This window comes from Pezoporus flaviventris, unplaced genomic scaffold (genome assembly GCF_033815535.1).
Source record: "Pezoporus flaviventris isolate CSIRO_AGI_PZ_B2104156 unplaced genomic scaffold, CSIRO_AGI_Pfla_v1 ptg000020l, whole genome shotgun sequence".
Taxonomy (NCBI): domain Eukaryota; kingdom Metazoa; phylum Chordata; class Aves; order Psittaciformes; family Psittacidae; genus Pezoporus; species Pezoporus flaviventris.
In genome coordinates this window covers 2,412,831-2,430,684 of record NW_026892568.1, presented here as the reverse complement: position 1 = coordinate 2,430,684, position 17,854 = coordinate 2,412,831, and the positions used below count along the sequence as shown (strand labels likewise).

The following is a 17,854-nucleotide window of genomic DNA, read 5'->3' as shown; positions in this document are numbered from 1 at the left end:
TGCTCTCTTTTTTCTCTATGTCACGACTCCTCTATTATTCTATCTCTCACAAAATATCTCGCTTAGATTTGTACTTTCTGAAGAGAGAACTGTATTTTCATGTAATTACGTCAAAGTAGCTCCAAGGCCATAACGGACTGGGAATATTAACTGGGATTAGGTTTTTTAAAGCCGCATCCATTTCAAGTGTTACAGTTACTAATTCACTTCAGTCGTTCAGTTAGAAAAATCAAATAGGAGAGGCACAACCATATTACTTGCTCACATTCTGTCAGTATGGGCCTTATCTTAGTTTTGCAGTAGCCATACGTGTTAGGGACTCACTATTTGTAATGATATTCACCAAAAGGAGAGCTCTTGGCACAGAAGGAACTTTCAGCTAACCTCACCATTTATTTGTCTGTACCCTTTGAAACTTCTTAGAGGGGGAAAAGCCTCACAAAATCAAGATTTTTCATTGCAAATCATGAAGCAAACAGATACTGAACAGCATCATACAGAAAAAGTCCAGGTGCAAATAAAATCATCCCTAAAACTGAACCTTGATTTTGACATAATTGCAGTGGTGCCTGGCAGTCCTTTAGCCAATTTACACCATGATATCCTGTAGCGCGATGAGGCCAAGCCAGGGCACAGCTGACTCCATTGCAGCTGACAATAGTTTTTTTATGGCAATTTCCTTAAATAGGGAATTTACATTTAATTTACATGTTCTATATTAAGTTCATTACAACCTAGCTCTGTGTTACCAAGATAGGAGACAAAAGTAGGGGGATAAACCACCCTAAAACCAGCAGCACTAAAAATGGCTTTTCTTCTTAGCTGGCCGTATCTAAAATTGATCTCACTTTTGTCAAATATTTCCCAATCAGAATACACACTTCAGAAATACAGATTAAGGATGAAGCACAATGAGCAATCACTACTGTGTACATGGTCACTTGTGGGGCTGCAGAATGAGAACTCCCTGGCAAGAAAGGATTTTCTAACTTTAACTGATGGCATTGCAATTTACTTAGGTTGTGTATTAAATAGCATCTGCTATCAGCTTTGGTGTGCTCAAGCTATTAATGTGTCAGATGATACTGGTGTTAATTTATAACTATAGGGAATACAGAACTACCTCCTGGTTTCATTTGACAGTGGTCATTCAAAACTATATTACCTTTGAAAGGCAATAAACATGCTGATAATCTATTTTTCTCTTGATGGAGAAAGAATTAGTGCTGCAGCTCTTATGACTCTATCAGCATTACTGCGACATACTCTTATGAGAACTTGCCCAATGAGACTCGTAATTTGTCATCTTGAAATGTAACTTTGCCTCAGAATCCTTACATTGCCCTTAAGAATAATGTTATTCTTGCTAATAAATATCATGGTCCTTTAGGAAAAAGAAAGACTAGGTTACTGTAAGGTCTTGCATGTTATTCCTTAATACTCAAGATCTAACCATTGAGTTTTCCAGAGCAAAATGTTACGCTGCAAAGAACAAGGCACTGTTTTGCACACACTGAATTTCCATTATTGACAACTACTGGATTATTTTTACAAGCTGTACTTTACTTTCCCCAGATGGTATCAGATGGCAAAAATTCACTGCCCAAATATCAGCAGAAATTCATTCTGTGACTAAAAAACAAACAATAAAAAAAACCCCAACAAACCCCAGTCAAACATAATGATCCTTCTGCAACAAACAGCAAAACTGACACGTGTCTGAAAGCCAGGGATTTGCTTGAACCTTGACAGCATGTCTGCCTTCACCAGGCAGTAACGTTCACAGGACTAGACTGTGGCATGCAAGAACAGACACGGAGCTGCAGCACGTGAGATCACTGTGCATTGATTACAGCATCTAGAGCCATGTGGTGGATCCTCTGTAATCAACAAAGCCCAAGCTGGTGCATTCCCCATTAAAATTAAAAACAAAATGTATGTCTGTAGTTTGTCTGTGTATGCTGAAACGGTAAGAGAGATGCGAGAAAAGTGAGAGCAATACACCGTTATGATGAAATTATACATAAATACTGACCATTCAAGAAATTGTTAAATCATATCTGTCCAAATAGAATAAAAAAAGGGGGTTTTATGTGCTCATGAAAACCACAGACTAACCATTTCTTCACAACCAACCAGTAACTTACACCACTCCTGCCTGTCACTTCTAACCATTTCATTATTATACCTTAAGAACTCTTTTCTATTTAACTTATGGTTTTAACATTCAAAATACAGACTTTGTGCATCTAGATTCAAATTCCCTATTTGCTCATTTTCCTTCCGGGCAAAAAAGTGTGCACTGAGTGATTAATGGGCACTCTTCTAGCTTGTCTGTGCTCACTGCTGCTGGCTGTTGTAGGACCCGCACTTCCCTCTTCCAGCAGGTTCTGCTGCCACCCTGCCTTACATAAGCAGATGAAGATGCAGGAGGGAAGCAGCATTTTCACGTACTCCACAGATACCACCTACAGTGTCATTTACATTTTACAAATCATTCTAAGTTTTAGAAAGTCCATTCTGTAATTTAAAATAAAAGTAAAATAAAAATAAAATTTCTCTTTAAAATAAGAAGTTTACTTTTAAAAAGACCATTTAGAGGAAACCCTGAATGACCCCAACTCACTGGTCTGGTTTCTAGCACTACTAATGAAGCTATAAAGCTTCAAGGTAGCAGTGACAATATTTGATGTACTAACATGTTCACCCAACAATGACTCTGTTTGTCTAAGGAAAGACCTGCCACGTGAGCTTCTAGATATGATACAGCAACATCAGCTGTGCTGGAGCACTACAAATCACAACTGGATGGATTTATGGTGCTGCACTATCACCATCTACACAATGTTTTATCTAAATACAGGGGTTTATTTTCCGTTTTTCTTTCTGGCAAGGTTTACATTTGTGCAAATCAAGTGCAAACTTGAACAGATTGGAACAACAGTGCTTTAAGCACATTTAAAATAGGTTAAAATGATGACAAAGCTGGAGACATGGAAAAATGAAGTTCCAAAGCAGGTACCATTATCTTGCACTAGTTCCTTCTATGATGACAACTGGCAAGAAAAATCAGGAGGACTTTTGCATCAAGATATATTGCAGTAATTAGGTAGAATTTTACCAGACAGTGCAACATGTTAAATAAAATAATTCTAATGGCACAGCAGCCTGCTAAATGACAACAGGAACCCAAGAGCATTTATATTGCTTTCTTCCACTAAGCAATCGAATTAGTTTTAGTATCCTTAGATCTAATTATTGCTTTTCACAATCAGTATCTAATCTATTACCTAGGATGGAAATGAAGAACAGACCAAGGATTTCAAAAAAACCTGTACGATCTCAAAAATGTATCTAGAAATAGCTGAGAAATATAGAAATTTAGAAATCTCTAGGAATGAATGCTGTGATTCCTGTTGTTTTCTGACCATGAAAACACAGTGAAATTTAATCTAAACTTGTATGATACAAAGGTGAAATACTCTGCATTTTCTTAAGTGGGATTTAAGCTTACACACTGAGAAACAGAAACCAGACCAACCGAGTCCTAGGTGTTTGGTTTAATAGAAATCTCTCCACAGGCTCAATCACATCCCTCCATATTTACCAACCTTCCAGCATTTTGGGGCTGTATCAGCCACATCACTGGATCAACAGCAAAAAATGTCTATCTTCCACTGGTTTATTGTGTTCATACTAGTGAATAGCCCAGCTCTCAGAAGGACATGGAAATCAGGGCTGGAGTGCAGCCCTCTTCTCTTTTTCCTTCTTAGTTCAAGTAAGGGTCAAATTAAATCTGTTAATCTTAGTAAATACTTGCCTAGTCTCTGTGACTCAGGTACTGCAATGTAAAGGTAATACAGTATTACCCCACTGACACTCTGGTAAAAATTACATTTGAAGAGCTGGATTCAAGCAGAGTAGAGATTCTTTGATTTACATCATCTGGGTATCCTACCTCTGTGTTACGTTCATCTTAAATTCACTGGCAGGGTACTTGAGTACTAATCGGGGCTTGAGTCATAATATTTTAGCCACAAAATAAGTACCCTCAGTTCTTCCTCTGTTAGGCATCAGTACAGAATGTGTCTTCTCACTGCTGGTATTATAATGTACCAGAAAACTAGTCTGTACCTCCCAAAAGCAAAGGTGTGGGCTTGCTCTAAATTAAAGTGCTGCCAAAACCCAAAAGTGAACATTAACAAGTGCACAAATTACATAATGCTCATCTAGTTGGAAATGTAATGCCCTCCTTTCCTCCTCCCCCCCCCCCCCCCCTCCCCTCTGGCTTAGACTAGCAGTGACTGAAAGTTGTTGGTATCTGGTGGCTAATACCTGATCTCTGTCATGTTCCCATTGGGAAAGTAGCTGTATGCCAAAAGCATTATTCAAAATTATACCTTGTTCTTTTACATGTAATTACTCTACCATAAGCAGTGCACAGCTGTCAGCCCCATTAGTACACCAGCCCAGGGCGGGTGGGGAAGCGCACCTCCCATATAGAGAGCAGCACACTTCCACCTCTGCAAGGCTGCTGGAGGGACACCCCTGGAAACCGAACAGCTCAGTGTTGCGCATCCCTTAAGATATGCTTTTCTGCCTTCTTCTTTCTCCAGAATGAGTTCAAAGACTCCTCCTTTAGGTCTCTGGGTTACATTTTAACCTGCATTTCATACCTGTGAGAAACTTCTTAAGTCTGCAGCAAACAACTGTTTAAAGCATACCACAATGAAACATGTAGAAATGTATTTGTGTATTAATCTGAGGGCTGAATCTCTACATGCCTGGCTTTACTGAATGTTACTCTTTTCTTGCAAGTTGTATGACTTTGCTTTGCTCCCTGTCAAGGCCACAAAGTCAGAGTGATCTCCTGCCTTCTATCCCTGCGCATCTCCCCATCAGCAGCTGCTGGCTACTCACTCCCACCCTTCCTCTAGAGAGGATTCTGCATGGTTAATTACCCTTTCCATCTCTAAGCTCTAACTCTGAGGACATCTTAACTTTTGGTAAGTGGTTGCCAAAAGCATCACTTCAGTAGTCTAGCCATTGTTCCCTTGAAGTTGTTTACTGAGGTCTCTCATCTCTATTGTTTAGCTTCCTGTTTGCTCTTCCTAACAGCCTTTGAATTCAACCCCCTTTACTCAGAGAGAATAATGTGAACAGATAATGTGAAATGCAACTGCACCCCCAAAAAGAGTAATCTTTTTTTTACTCTCCGTAAATGTTCATCAGGACTAAATCCACATACGTAAATTACATTGTGTTTAGAGAAGTAACAAGTAGAATACAGAGGCAGAAGGGAAGTCGTGTACCTGAATCTTTTATCTCCTCAGATAAAGGTGTCAGAGGACACCCAGCTGAGGAGCTGCTCATGGACAGGACACCCTGGTGGGTGCAAAGGTACAAACCTGGTGAGGCCTTTCTCCCATACTGAAAGACCTGCGGCCCCCACATACAGCCATGCTTAACTACATGGATTACATCAAATTTTGCAAAAGCCATCATCATACTTACACTGTCATTGCTTCCTTTGTTGTCCTCGTATTTTGTCTCTATGTGAATGGAGAATTTAGGCAAAAATGAACACTGCAACAAAAGAGAAAATACGTTTGACATAAAAATTGAGCTTTGTTTCAACCACTGACATGCTCAGTACATCCTGTTTGGTATCAGCTTTCTCGTTTTACTCACATAACTTCAAGAAAAAGCATACTGTTGGCTTATCAACACTAGAATTTCTAATATCAGGCAACATGGTTCCAGTGGAAAAAATACTTCAAATATCTTTTCTTTAGCATTTCACAGTTCTTTCAACTCAACTTTTCACATAGGCATTGTAGCTGCTTCAGACTCTGAAGGGTACTAGTTCAGCATCTTTACTGCCAGTCAGCAAGTCTTTTCTTGCATCAATTGCCAGTGAAACAGAAGTGCCAGCTCTTTGCGTGATGCATCACTAATACCCTGTGGCAAAGTATCTTTGTAAAGACCATGACTATTGAATGTGCTGTACATACAGCTTATACAACAAGGATGTTGATGCCTCAGAGTTCACATTGCTGTTGGTACAAGTTTGGACTTGATCAAATTTGAAGAGTTTGTCTAAGGGAGGGGCTGATGACTAAGAACAGAGGTGAATTAGAAGGCCAGCTGTGGTGCAACAGAATGGAAATGAGAAGCCATCTCCTTTGAGACAGCAGAAAACGTATTCCTATTTCCATGGATATCACCCAACAAGTCATCATTTAGTCTTCTGCTCACAGGAAATTCAGTATTCAACAAGCACATCTAGAATCAATCCCTGTTGAAAAAAGGAGTGAGTTTTGCCAGCATAGGGTTCTGGTGCCACAGAAGGTGTCTGGTCAAACTGTCTTCCCATTAACATAATGAAATCCTCCCTGTGACATGTTGATGCTGCAGATGCCCAGACCCCACAGGCTTCTCTTCAGATCTTACAAAGGTTTTGCCTTTTCTTAGACGTCTGTGGAGTAGCACATTTACGAGTTTCAGTCCAACCTCAGCTGTGACAAGCTCTCAGCTATGGAACTTGTTCACTGAGAGACTATGTGAGAGGAAAAATACAGTAAAATATCAGCAGTTACGTGGAGTGCAGGATGGGGCAAGTTCAGTGATAGATCTGTACCTATGACCTGTCTGTTGTGGGCAGTTAAACATTTCCTATGCATGTATATCAGACAGTGCCAGCTGATAATATACAATATTTATAAGCGATCTGTCAGAACTGGGGATCTTGTAACACCAAAACCCCATTCAGATATTCTCTCAGTTCAGGTTTCATTGTGTACCCTCAGCATGTTGCTCCTATTCTGGCAGACATCACAGGCATCTGCAAACAAAAGCCTTGGCACACAACAGGCACTACAGGGAAAGAAGTTGGGGGAAAAGAATAAAGAAAACCAGCACCAAGGTTTGTCATAAGGCTCTAATTTGGGTCTCAAAAATGAACCAAAAGGTGGAATGAACATCTCTGAACTATCTTGATACTAGCTGGAAGAAGAGATGGATTAAAGAATTCTATGATCAAATGTTCCTAAAGTAAGAAAAGTTCTAAATGTGGTTACAAAAAAATGGGGAATGACCCAGGAGACACAGGGATGCAGCAGGAGCACATTTTTCAACACTTAAAACAATTTTTCTTGATCAAAATATTTGCTTGTAGGTTCCAGTTCTAGGTACAGTGGAGGATAAGAACGGAAATAAGAAAAACTTGTGTATTTAAAGCATGGCTGCAGTTTCAGAGGAAATTCGGAATAAAGCCGAATGCCAGATTTCCTTTTCACCTTGCTATTAAAAAATCTCTACTATTTTCAGTCACAGTCTAGAATTTACCAGCAATGAGTCAAGATCGTGATACTTTGAAATGCAGCCATTTCATCGATTGAACTCAAACTGCATTAGGCTGCCTGTAGCAGTTCATCAAGCCCCTGCTTGAATCTGGTTGTTGTTTCCTGTGACCCAGAAACTACACTCTAATTAAAAAAGAGATCTTCTAACCTTGTATTTAAGAGAAAAGAAACGTTAAGAAAAGACCAAGGATCTTCAGAGTATTATAGAAGAATTGTAAGTGCCATGTACTTCAAGCCACCTCATTAGAGAGCAGAGAGTAATTTTCTGCACATAGCTGTCAAAAGCCAACTTCTCTGTGTATTCAGTATGAAGGCCAGGACCATAACCATCTAATTTGAGATTCTAAATGGAAACATGAATTTACCCAAACTAAAATCCACCAAAAAGTATTCCATTGCAAGTATCTCTCTCAGAAACTCGACTGACTGGCAACCACTGCTCCAGCAGCTGTGGGGGGTCTCACTGGCTTTCAGGAACATGGAGCCGGGTCCAGATTTCTGAACATTTCACAGAATGTGTCTCATGATTCATCAGCTGCACTCTGACTAATTGGCAGAGGGCTCTGGCAGCACCAGAAAACTGTTTATGCATCATTCAAAAGACTTGATTATTCATCATGCAAAAAGTTGTCGGGTTTTTCCCCCCCTCCTTAAGTGCCTGTGTATTTACTTAGCTGGGGATTAGAAGTCTTATGCAAGAGCCAGAGTCAAACTTGAGAGTGAATGGCAGGTAATAAACCTTTCCTCCCAGAGCACCACTCCCTTTCTGCTCTGCCTCCTGGGGTGTGCATTCTTCCAGCCCAAGCCTGGCGGTGATCGATGCGCTGAGCACATGCACTGGGCACCATTTCCAATTTCCCATTTCAGTGTCTCTACAGCCCAAAAGGTTCCTCTTGGAGAAAACAGTGGCAAACTGAAACTTGAATGTGAAATTAGGTTTAAATTCTACATTACAGGGCAAAATCTTCAGAGTCCTCGTGCCTTCAGTAAAACACATTCCTTTGTGAGAAGCTCTAAAAGGAGGAGTCTTTTATATTGCCACTGCCAGGATTTTTAGATGTATTATAAACTCCCTAAAAATCTGTTATAATCCAGTATGCCGGTGACACTCAAAAGCAAGTAAGAGACTATCCTGGGGTTTTTGTTTGTTTGCTTTCTTAAACTTTCTATATTTGGCATCCCTTTTGGAAGAGGTTTAAGGCTCAGGAGAGTAACCAGTGAGATAACTGGAGTCTGTAATAGTAATTACCACAAGGGTATTTCCAGATCAAAATAAAGTGAAATGAAAGCAGCATACGGAAAACACAGACTGCACTTGCATTTTCAATTCACTACAGATAACCTCTTGAAAAATGAAAGGCCTATTTTTAGCATGATGATTGATTAGTGTTGCCATAGCAATAAGCAACACTTAGAAGAACCTAAGTATGCCAAAACACTTGCAAAGTCTTAAAGAGACAGTCAAACACATACAGTGTTTAAAACTGCTTTATGGAAAGGACTGTAAAATAGCCTTTGCATAGCAGCTACACCTGAGGTGGCTGCAGGAATTATTATAGTTGCCAGTAAGTAAGTTGGATAAAGGGTAACTGAGGCAGGTTTCTTCACCCTCCATAACCTGCTATTTCCTCAGTACAGCTTCAGCTGCCTTCATTTTCCATTGGGCTTCTTTCTGCAGTGTTCAAAGAACTGCCAGAGACCTCATCATTGCCCTTCTCTGAATATTAATCCACAATCTCTCTGAATATTAATCCACAATCCTTGGGAGTTATTTCTGTACAGTAAAAATTAATCCCACTTTTTCTTTAAGCAGCAGAAGCATATCCCTCTAAATCTTAACATAAATGCCAGGAGAGGCAGACATTTCATGTAACTGTGCTCTCATCTCCTGCCACTTTGCAGATTGATGATTTCTTATTTAATATGATCACATATACATTATTTTGTCAACACATGTGGAATCAGAGCCTTTATAGAGCAATCACCATGGAGCCTAGAGGTAAAGAACACAGTAACTGCTACAATGGGCTGAGTCTGGCCAAGCAAAACTAGAGTTTTTTAATAAGGTAACTTACAGATACCACATCCTTTGAACTCAGAATTTTGGGGCACTGTTTGGGTAGCCAGTGGGACAAAACAGCAATTCTTCATTGAAGATAAAAAACCTGGGAAAGACAAATGGAGTACCTGCTTCTCCTTAACAGGCACCCCAGTCTGTGATTCAGACCTGGATGGAAGGTCCCCAGACTTACTGAGGCAGGAGGAATGCCTGGCACAGCAAGGGGCACAGGGGGAAAACAGGCAGACACATGCACAGCAGCCCCAAAGCAACAGAGGGCATTTATAAACAAGGATAGATGGAGTGGAAGGAGGGTGTAACATGGCAGATAGGCAATGCCAGTGGATGATGGCGAGGACAGAACAGAGAGCTGGATGAAAGAGAAAGAATCAAAACCACACCTGGTTATGGATAAACAAGACATCGTCTCTACAGTCTACATGCAAGAAGATACGTGAAGAGTGATGGCTCTACAGCATATTCCAAACTACAATATTTCCTTCAGCTGTTTGCAGAAAGAATACAGACAGTTTCTTTAACTGAATATTCAAAATGTTTTGGAAACTGGTCATCATGTTATTAACTGTCTTCAGAATACTCAGGGCAGCACTGCACAGAGCTCAGAGCTGCTGTGTGATGCGGGTTACTTACTACCCAAGCTAGCATCCATCAGGATGACAAAGTCGGAAGAGAATAGACGGAAAGGGCTGGGTAGGGCAATGGCAGCATTTGGAAGGTGTGACTCAACGTGAGGGAGGAGAATTTGGAAAGCAATATAAGCACAGGAAGGTGGTAAAGAGCAGAAAAAGTGCTCTTGGGTGGAAAGAGTCAGAACAATGTAAAAAGGGGGCTTGAAAATAAGCAAGGGAGTTAAACTCTCACAAACAAGCTCAGAAAGGAAAACACTATTTGTTTATGTTACATACAATAAGATGAAACAGTCAACTATCAACTTGCCTCCAACCACAGTGAAACTCAGCACTTATCCCTGGTTTTCCCTTCCCTTAGGGTCTCTTACTTTCATGGGAACGGTAACTGTTTCTTGAGGAAGAAGGGAAGGGAAGCAAGAAGCAGCGTGCACAAGTGGAAATGACAGTCCCATGAATCAGAGAGGGGTTTGGATTGTTTTATAGTAAGCCAGTGGTGGAAAAAGGGAGTTTTCCCAAGCAGTTTGATTTGCTGTTTCAATGGGATGAAGTGATTAAATGAGAACACACATTTCTAAAAATACATTATTTGTTTCTTATAAATACTACAGAGGTCTTTCCTTTTGCTAGGATCTCTAAGAGAGCAAAACGTGTGTTCTACTACAGCAATGTCCCCAGTTAGCCCACTTTCCACACTGGGGAGTGAAAGAGGTGGAAGTGGTAGTAACTGTGCATTAGACTCTAATCCTGCAATACAGATTCCATTGCATTTTTGATGCAGACTCTTCACATACTCAAGCTGAAGAAAAGCTTGTGCACTGAAGACTGATAGGTCACATCCAGATTTGAAGCGCTGATAATCAGATAAAGAGAACACAGGAAAAAGCTCTACAGATTCCTCACAGTGTTTATCTGAAACAAGTTTTTGTCCTTCTCAAGTCGTCTCATCATGAAAATAACAATTACAAAAACATTCCTTCCAGATAATTTAGTTCATGGATAAACTGGCAACGAAGTGAAGTATAAAACATGCTTGTTCTCAAAAGTAATCAGGAACCAGCAGGTCAGTAACCAACATTTACCAACTATCACTTTGGGGCCTTGACACATACCAGATGAAATCATTTTATTTGCCTCAGTCATTTGCTGTAGAAGAATTACTGTCACTGGGAGACATCATTAAAGGAATCATTATCTCCTGCTTTGTGTTCCATAACTGTTTTTCATAAATATTCTGAATTTATGTCCTATTCCTAAGTTAATTGGAGACATCAGCAGGTTGAAAGAATGCTTTTCCTTCTTGCAGAGAGTAAAACACATCAGTTCTGGTGTTTATTTTGCTTTATATACTTATAATTGTGGAACTAACAATTGGCCATAAATGATCCATAACAAAACATTATCCAGCTTTTAAATTTCAACCCCAGAATTGAAATACTGTTACAACACTGAAGCTGTTTGGATCCGACAGCAAAACAATCTGAAATTATCCCTGGTAAACACCTCAACTGCACCTTCAAACTCAGTAGAGTTTGTTTCCATTCTCTTTAGATTTCTCCTAACCTCTCTGTACTCCAATTCAATAGCTGAACTTCGTTAGGCTCATCTTCGGTGTACTTGGATCATGTTTTTTTTGTACCATAGTTTTGTCCCCATACATTTGTGATCTGATTATTTGCTTGCTTGAGGCTCCTCTCTTTTTGCCCAGAATTTTAGCTGTCACTTGAAGAGGTCAAATAGATATTTGCTCTGGGATGCTTATTGTCTAACAATAACCTGAGACAGGTAAAGAAAGTTCTATGCAATCCTTTTTCTGTTTGGTTTGCAATACAACAGGTTTGCTTTCTAGTTAATTATTCCTAATCCAGCTGGACAAAGAAAGAAAAACAAGAAAGCCTCCTGAAAGTTCACTCATTCTTGTCCACATTAGCTAAGAATAGCATAAATATTATACACTAAGAAGATGTATTTGCAAATGCAGTGATAAGTGGGCACATAAGGGCTGTTGAGAGCTGCTTTCCTCCATCCTCCAAGTGAGAAAGGCTTCAGCCTGTGACTAGCAGAGGAATGCTTTCCAAAAGCTAGTAGCTAGCAACTAAAAGCTAGTAGCTAGCAACACCCATTTCCCAATTGCATGTGTAGCTTGACAGGAGTCACTCACCAGCACCCACGTCCTGTAATCACTCACAGAGCAGAATCCCTAAGAATTAGGTCTATATAGACTGACTTTCAGCTGTATCTCAGATACAGTATCCCAAATTTAAGAGCTTAACATCAATCTAATCACTATATTAAATGAACTGATAAATAAAAAGAAGCAATTATTTTAGCATGATATCTTGTCAGGTTTCTGATTACAAGATCAAAACCAAAGCAACTCTTGTTAAGAGACTTGCTCACACACAGTTCTTCAGTAATGCCCCAGCCCTTAAACCAAGGGTTGGAACTTGATAGAAGTACCCTGTTCTTTAAATAATACCCCCGGATGTGGATTACTTCCTTTGGCATCAACTTTGGAAGTATTTTTTTCTACTTCCTCCTCCCTTTCAATGTCAGCAGGAAGACATCACCCACGTCTCTTCCTCCTGACAGGAAGTCTTTTGTACTGCCGTTTTAATGAGGCCCTCCTCCACAACCACTGTAGCGTACACTTGAAAATGCTCTCCTGACATTACAGTATTTCACATTATTACCACAAAAGCGTCATTTGTGCAATAGTTCTCTTAAACTCATTATCTTAAGTGTGTTATTTGCTTTATAAATTAATATGGTTGCTGAGAGTTGGTAGTTGACCTGCTGTTTGCTGTGTATCAACTACCATTCCTTAAAGCAGATACCATCATAACTGGACCCAGTACTAACCTCAGGACAATCTAATTTCCATCCCTGTTTTCATGCAGCTAGTCACTCTTGGCTTTTTATACAACCATTGCACGGAGCAATATTCAGGAAATTATTTTCTATGCCTGCTGAGCCTTTTTTCTTCAAAGATGTCCTAACTTCATGTCCTTAAGAAGATCATATTTATGAAATACATAATATTTCACAGGAAAACCAGAGTGATGATATTATTATTCTGCATTGAATCTCTCCATGTTAGTGGATGTGCTCGAATGCAATTTCCCAAAAGCCTTCATATTTTATAACTGAAAAACCTGAAGACTATAAGTAAGATTCAGCCTGTTGTTCACCAACAGACACTGAAACAACACTACTGAGCCTTTAAGTCCTTGCTCTTTGCTTAGAGTGGAATTCAGGAGGTTAACTAAAGCATGAACATACTACATAGCAGTATGTACTTGATAAGATTATGCTTTATTTATCCAATTATTGGCCTCCCTTTAGAATGAGTTTTCCTTGAAATCAGGCTCAATTTAATGCTTAGAATGTCTCACAGACCCTTTGAAGGGATTTTACTGTCTTTAAGAAGAGGGTTTCCAAGCTACCTTACGTATTTTGGGCAATGCCTGTGGGTTTACTCTTTCTCCCAGAATTCTCTAATGAATACAGAAGATCAAAATTTAGCGAAATATTCCAGATAAGGATAAGGACAGGATTTATTCCCAGTGGTGTCTTTAACATTTCTGTCCTAGATTAAACAGTTTGAGGCAAAGGCACTTTCTCTATTTCCCTTTAACATAATTTCATAGTCTATCAGCTCCATTAAAATACATTTTAGCTTTCTGTCTGAAGTAGTTTCCCTAATCTCAACCCAGTGTTTCTAGTTGTGTTTCCTTGCACCATGGTGAGTAATTAGTCCCCAGCTCCCACAGGCAGTTATACTGTCAGTGACTGTTTTGCCTACCTTCTACATCTGTAGACCCATTTTTTCTTTACAAGTCTCTTCACCCCTGCAATCTCTGTAGCCGTACCCCTTGCACAGGCCTTCACCAAATCGTGTTCCAGGTGTTGTTTCCTCAGATTAAATAAAGATCACCTCCTGATTCAAATCCTATCAGTGCAGCACTGCTGTTTGCTTTTGATAATGTATTGCATGTCAAATCCAGACATTTCTGTCTGTCTGCTGCCACCCCGTTAATCATTCTGACTTGTCTCTTCCAGTTGAAGAAAAAAAATCACATCAAAATTCTGACTTTCAGTTAAAGAAAAATTATGCAACAGAGCAGAAGTAAAAGCCATCGACCCAACAGAGCACGTGTCATCTTCCCAGCCTAAGATTAAACCTGCTATCAAAGGGTAAACCCTTAATGAATGTAAACTCTGATAGGCCCTACTGAAGATATCTTCTGACAGAGAATCTGTCCCCTCATTACTACTGCCCATTATGGGACAGTTGGGTTTCCTTTGACAATCAAATGAAATTTAAACAAAGCAGAATATGTAATCAGTATCTACAGTGCACATTGAAAAGCCTCCAGCTTTCAGTTCTGAGCATTTAAATCTCTATTTTTTTCTCATTCATCACATTAAAACCTTTTTCCCCGTGCGTGCTCCACAACAGTTTGAGCATTGCAGAGTTAAGAACCAAGGCAGGAGTTTCTGACAGGTCTCTTTACCTGGAACTTCCTCGTCTTCCAAAAGTTGCTGCAAACCTACTGTGTATTATTGAGGCCAGCACATTTAAAACAATTTTTCTCATGATTTAATTGCTATATTTTGCTTTAGCTCTGCTAGAGGGAATAGCTGATTCTTCTGGGCATTGTGCCCAGATTATGTTTAATTTTGTCTACAGATTGTACAGTTTCCCAGATACTATACCAGAGATGAGCATTTTATAAGTTAATGAAACAATAAATAAAATAAAATCTGTTCTTATGCCTCCACGTAATAACTGGAACCTTAAAAGCCTTGCCCTGTTTTATAGAAGCTTCTCTTTAGTACAGACAGTCACTAAAAATATCTCAAATTAAAGTGATGAAACCCCTAAAGGTAAATAATCCTACAGCAACACTTCAAATTGAACCTTAAATTTCTTAAGCAAATAGCTAAAATGAAGTTGCATTATGCATTCCTTACAATAAGATGGGATCGGCTTGGATTCTACTCTTACATTTCACTCTATTTTTAGAACAAAAAGAGGAAGAAGAACTTACTGTGTATTCTGGTTCCCAATTGTCCAGTTGTAAATAAAAGCATGATGAGGGGGAAGAAAAAAAAGAAATATGAAAACTATGATATAAACAATGATACATGATCCCTACAGTCAACAGACATTAATATTAAAAAAGCCTCTGGGGTTTTCTTTTCCAGGAAGAAACGGCACAGATACAACACTCCAGTTTTTATCTACCCATATTCTATGATCTTTATTTCCGGGTATCAGTCAATATAAAATGGAAAAATTATACACACTTCAACAGGAATTATTAAAGAAACTTAATACCTGTGGCTCAATATGGAACTTGGAGCTTCTGCAGATGAGCTAAAGCACAAGTCAGTAATCACTTCTTTAGTCCTTACCTGTGATTGTATAAGGATAATAATTCCAAGCTTTCTCTGTAACATAAAATATTTTGGGAACAACGGCTCTAGCCCAGCTAGGCAGTTTGCTGAAAATAGAAAGAAAACAGAAAATTAGAGAATGTGATGAGTTATGAGTCCTGCAGCAAAGCAGATAGGTGCAAATATGCTCATGTTGGAGAGGTGTTTCACAGGACACAGCAATACTGAGACTTCTCAGGATTTTCATCTCATGACTGTGCATTCTGTGTCAGCTTTCCCCACATGCACATATGAAACTCAGTCTGTTCCCCTCTCAAAGTGAGTGACACGGTGCCAGAGCAATAATCTCTGATCACATTAAACTTTACATGTGCAGATGCCAAGAATCTGTGGCTTCAGCCCTTTGGTCATGGATGAACTCAGCAGGTTTGCCCATACAAGGTGTAACTGCGTCACAGCATCCCTAACCACAGGGAGGCACTCTCTAACAAGAGGTCATGAGTAAACATGGGATTGTAATCCACTTCAATCCCGATTCCATTATTTCTTCTTCGAGACTCTTTCTTCTTCCTCCATATTCTCTGCCGGCACACAAACCCTTACGTTCATCTCACCTAGCATGCAGTTCTTCCCACATTACCAACACCAACTCTGAGTAGGAAGCTTTTGCATCAAAATTAAGAAGTCACTCAACCCCCCACCCCCCTTTGAGGCTAGTAGGTTTAGTCCCATTTTGCTGATGGGAAAAGCAAATCACAAAAGTGAAGAGAATTAATGGAACTGATTTCATAGCTCAGAGCTCAATCTGACAGGAGAACTTGCCAGTGCTGTGGTACAACAACAGTAGAATAAGAAATGAAAGACATTGATACAGCACATGCAGAGATCATTAAAGAGAATTAAATAATAACATGGAAGAGGAGGAGCATTTGCTTTACCATAGATATCTGATCTCTCATTTCCAGAACTCTGGTCACAGAGTACAAAAGAAATGATGAACATACACATGTTTTAAGAAGGCAAGTTCATGATAATTCATCTTTCAACACTTCCTAATGACACCAATTATAATCACTGAAGCTGCCAGGAAAAGAGACGCAGAAGCAGTCCCCCAGAGGAAGGCAGAGCTTTGGAGACCACAATTATCACTGTATTTCAGATTAAACCCCTGTTAGTCTGGTGATGTGTCAGCCTAAGACTGAATCTTCACTGAACTAAAGTAAATGCCTCCACACTGCGATTTTCAAGCATCAATGTTTGAAACAGTTGTTCAGATAACTGTGCACAGGAAGTACGTTAACTTTCCCTATTAGCAAATTTCTCAGAAAATAGAGTTTGGATCGTTGAGGTTTATTTAACCATGATTTAGCTACACATAAATATTTCATTTATTCCAGAGGCAAAATGCAGACGTTAGTACATTATCTAAAGATTCAAAGTCAAGTGCATTGACTTTTGCTCTTTGACGACACTGCTCAAAACCAGATTCTTTCCTTTATATAAGCCTTTCTTGTGTAGAGTCTCCCAAGCAGCATTTTACATACTGCATAATAGACTTCACTGTATCACTTCTTTTATTTAGGTTGTCAGCCTGTCAAGTGTCTCTTTCTGACTCTGCTGCCTCCCTTGCCCCTGCTACACTTCACTCTGATGCCTCAGTAATAAATACCAGAGGATGCAGACTTTCAGCTTCTGAAAACAATGCTCCAGCAGAGAGAAGAGGCAGTAAACAATTCTAAATATAACTCCAGCTCACACTGACACTAGAAAATTTCACTGGCAATGTCTTTGTTAACATACAGCTGCTCATTTGGCACTTTCTTTGGTTATTGTTTTTACTGTATTTGCCTGTCTACCTATCTTCACCGGTACAGCACATCTCCAAAACAAATAATTTTATGAGCAAAACACACGTTATACTCAGAGTTGCCAGGAAGTCACAGCCACAAGATACACACAAATTGTTCCAAGAGCTCACTCAGAGAAAGAAAACATAATACTTCTATTTTAGCAGCACCAGTATCTGTGGATCACATTATCTTTTATTATTATTATTATATCCTCCTTCCCAGATGAAATTCAGTCTTTCAGCATATAGAGAGGAAGTGCTGAACAAGAAGCCCCTCTGCAAAAATTGAAGCATTAGCAGGCAAGAAAAGATAAGTTAAAATCATGCACAAATTCTTCCAAAAACCATCACTGAAATATATAAACTCAAATTTCTCCAGGATAGATCAATTCAGAGCAAAATAAAGCGACGCAATGCTAGCAAGTTTATTACAGCAGTGGCCCCTGGAAGAAGAAGAATAAGGGAGAGAACAGTGCTGCTCTAGGGAGTCCTGTTGCTCAAGGAAGACAGGCAGAGAAGTTTTCAGCACATC

General features: G+C 39.5%; 1 protein-coding gene and 1 long non-coding RNA gene across 2 annotated transcripts in view; one reads left to right on the top strand and one right to left on the bottom strand.

The window, feature by feature from the left end:
- Positions 1-17,854, bottom strand: part of PITPNC1 (phosphatidylinositol transfer protein cytoplasmic 1) — a 77,534-nt gene that overhangs the window by 19,637 nt on the left and 40,043 nt on the right. The window contains exons 3-5 of the mRNA XM_061455289.1: positions 15,492-15,580; positions 15,125-15,132; positions 5,515-5,586 (exon numbers count right to left, since the gene is read on the bottom strand). Coding sequence (XP_061311273.1) covers positions 5,515-5,586; positions 15,125-15,132; positions 15,492-15,580 — 169 coding nt within the window. The remainder of the gene's footprint in view (positions 1-5,514; positions 5,587-15,124; positions 15,133-15,491; positions 15,581-17,854) is intronic.
- LOC133270268 (uncharacterized) overlaps positions 1-17,854 on the top strand; it is a 47,532-nt gene that overhangs the window by 22,250 nt on the left and 7,428 nt on the right. The window lies entirely within an intron of this gene.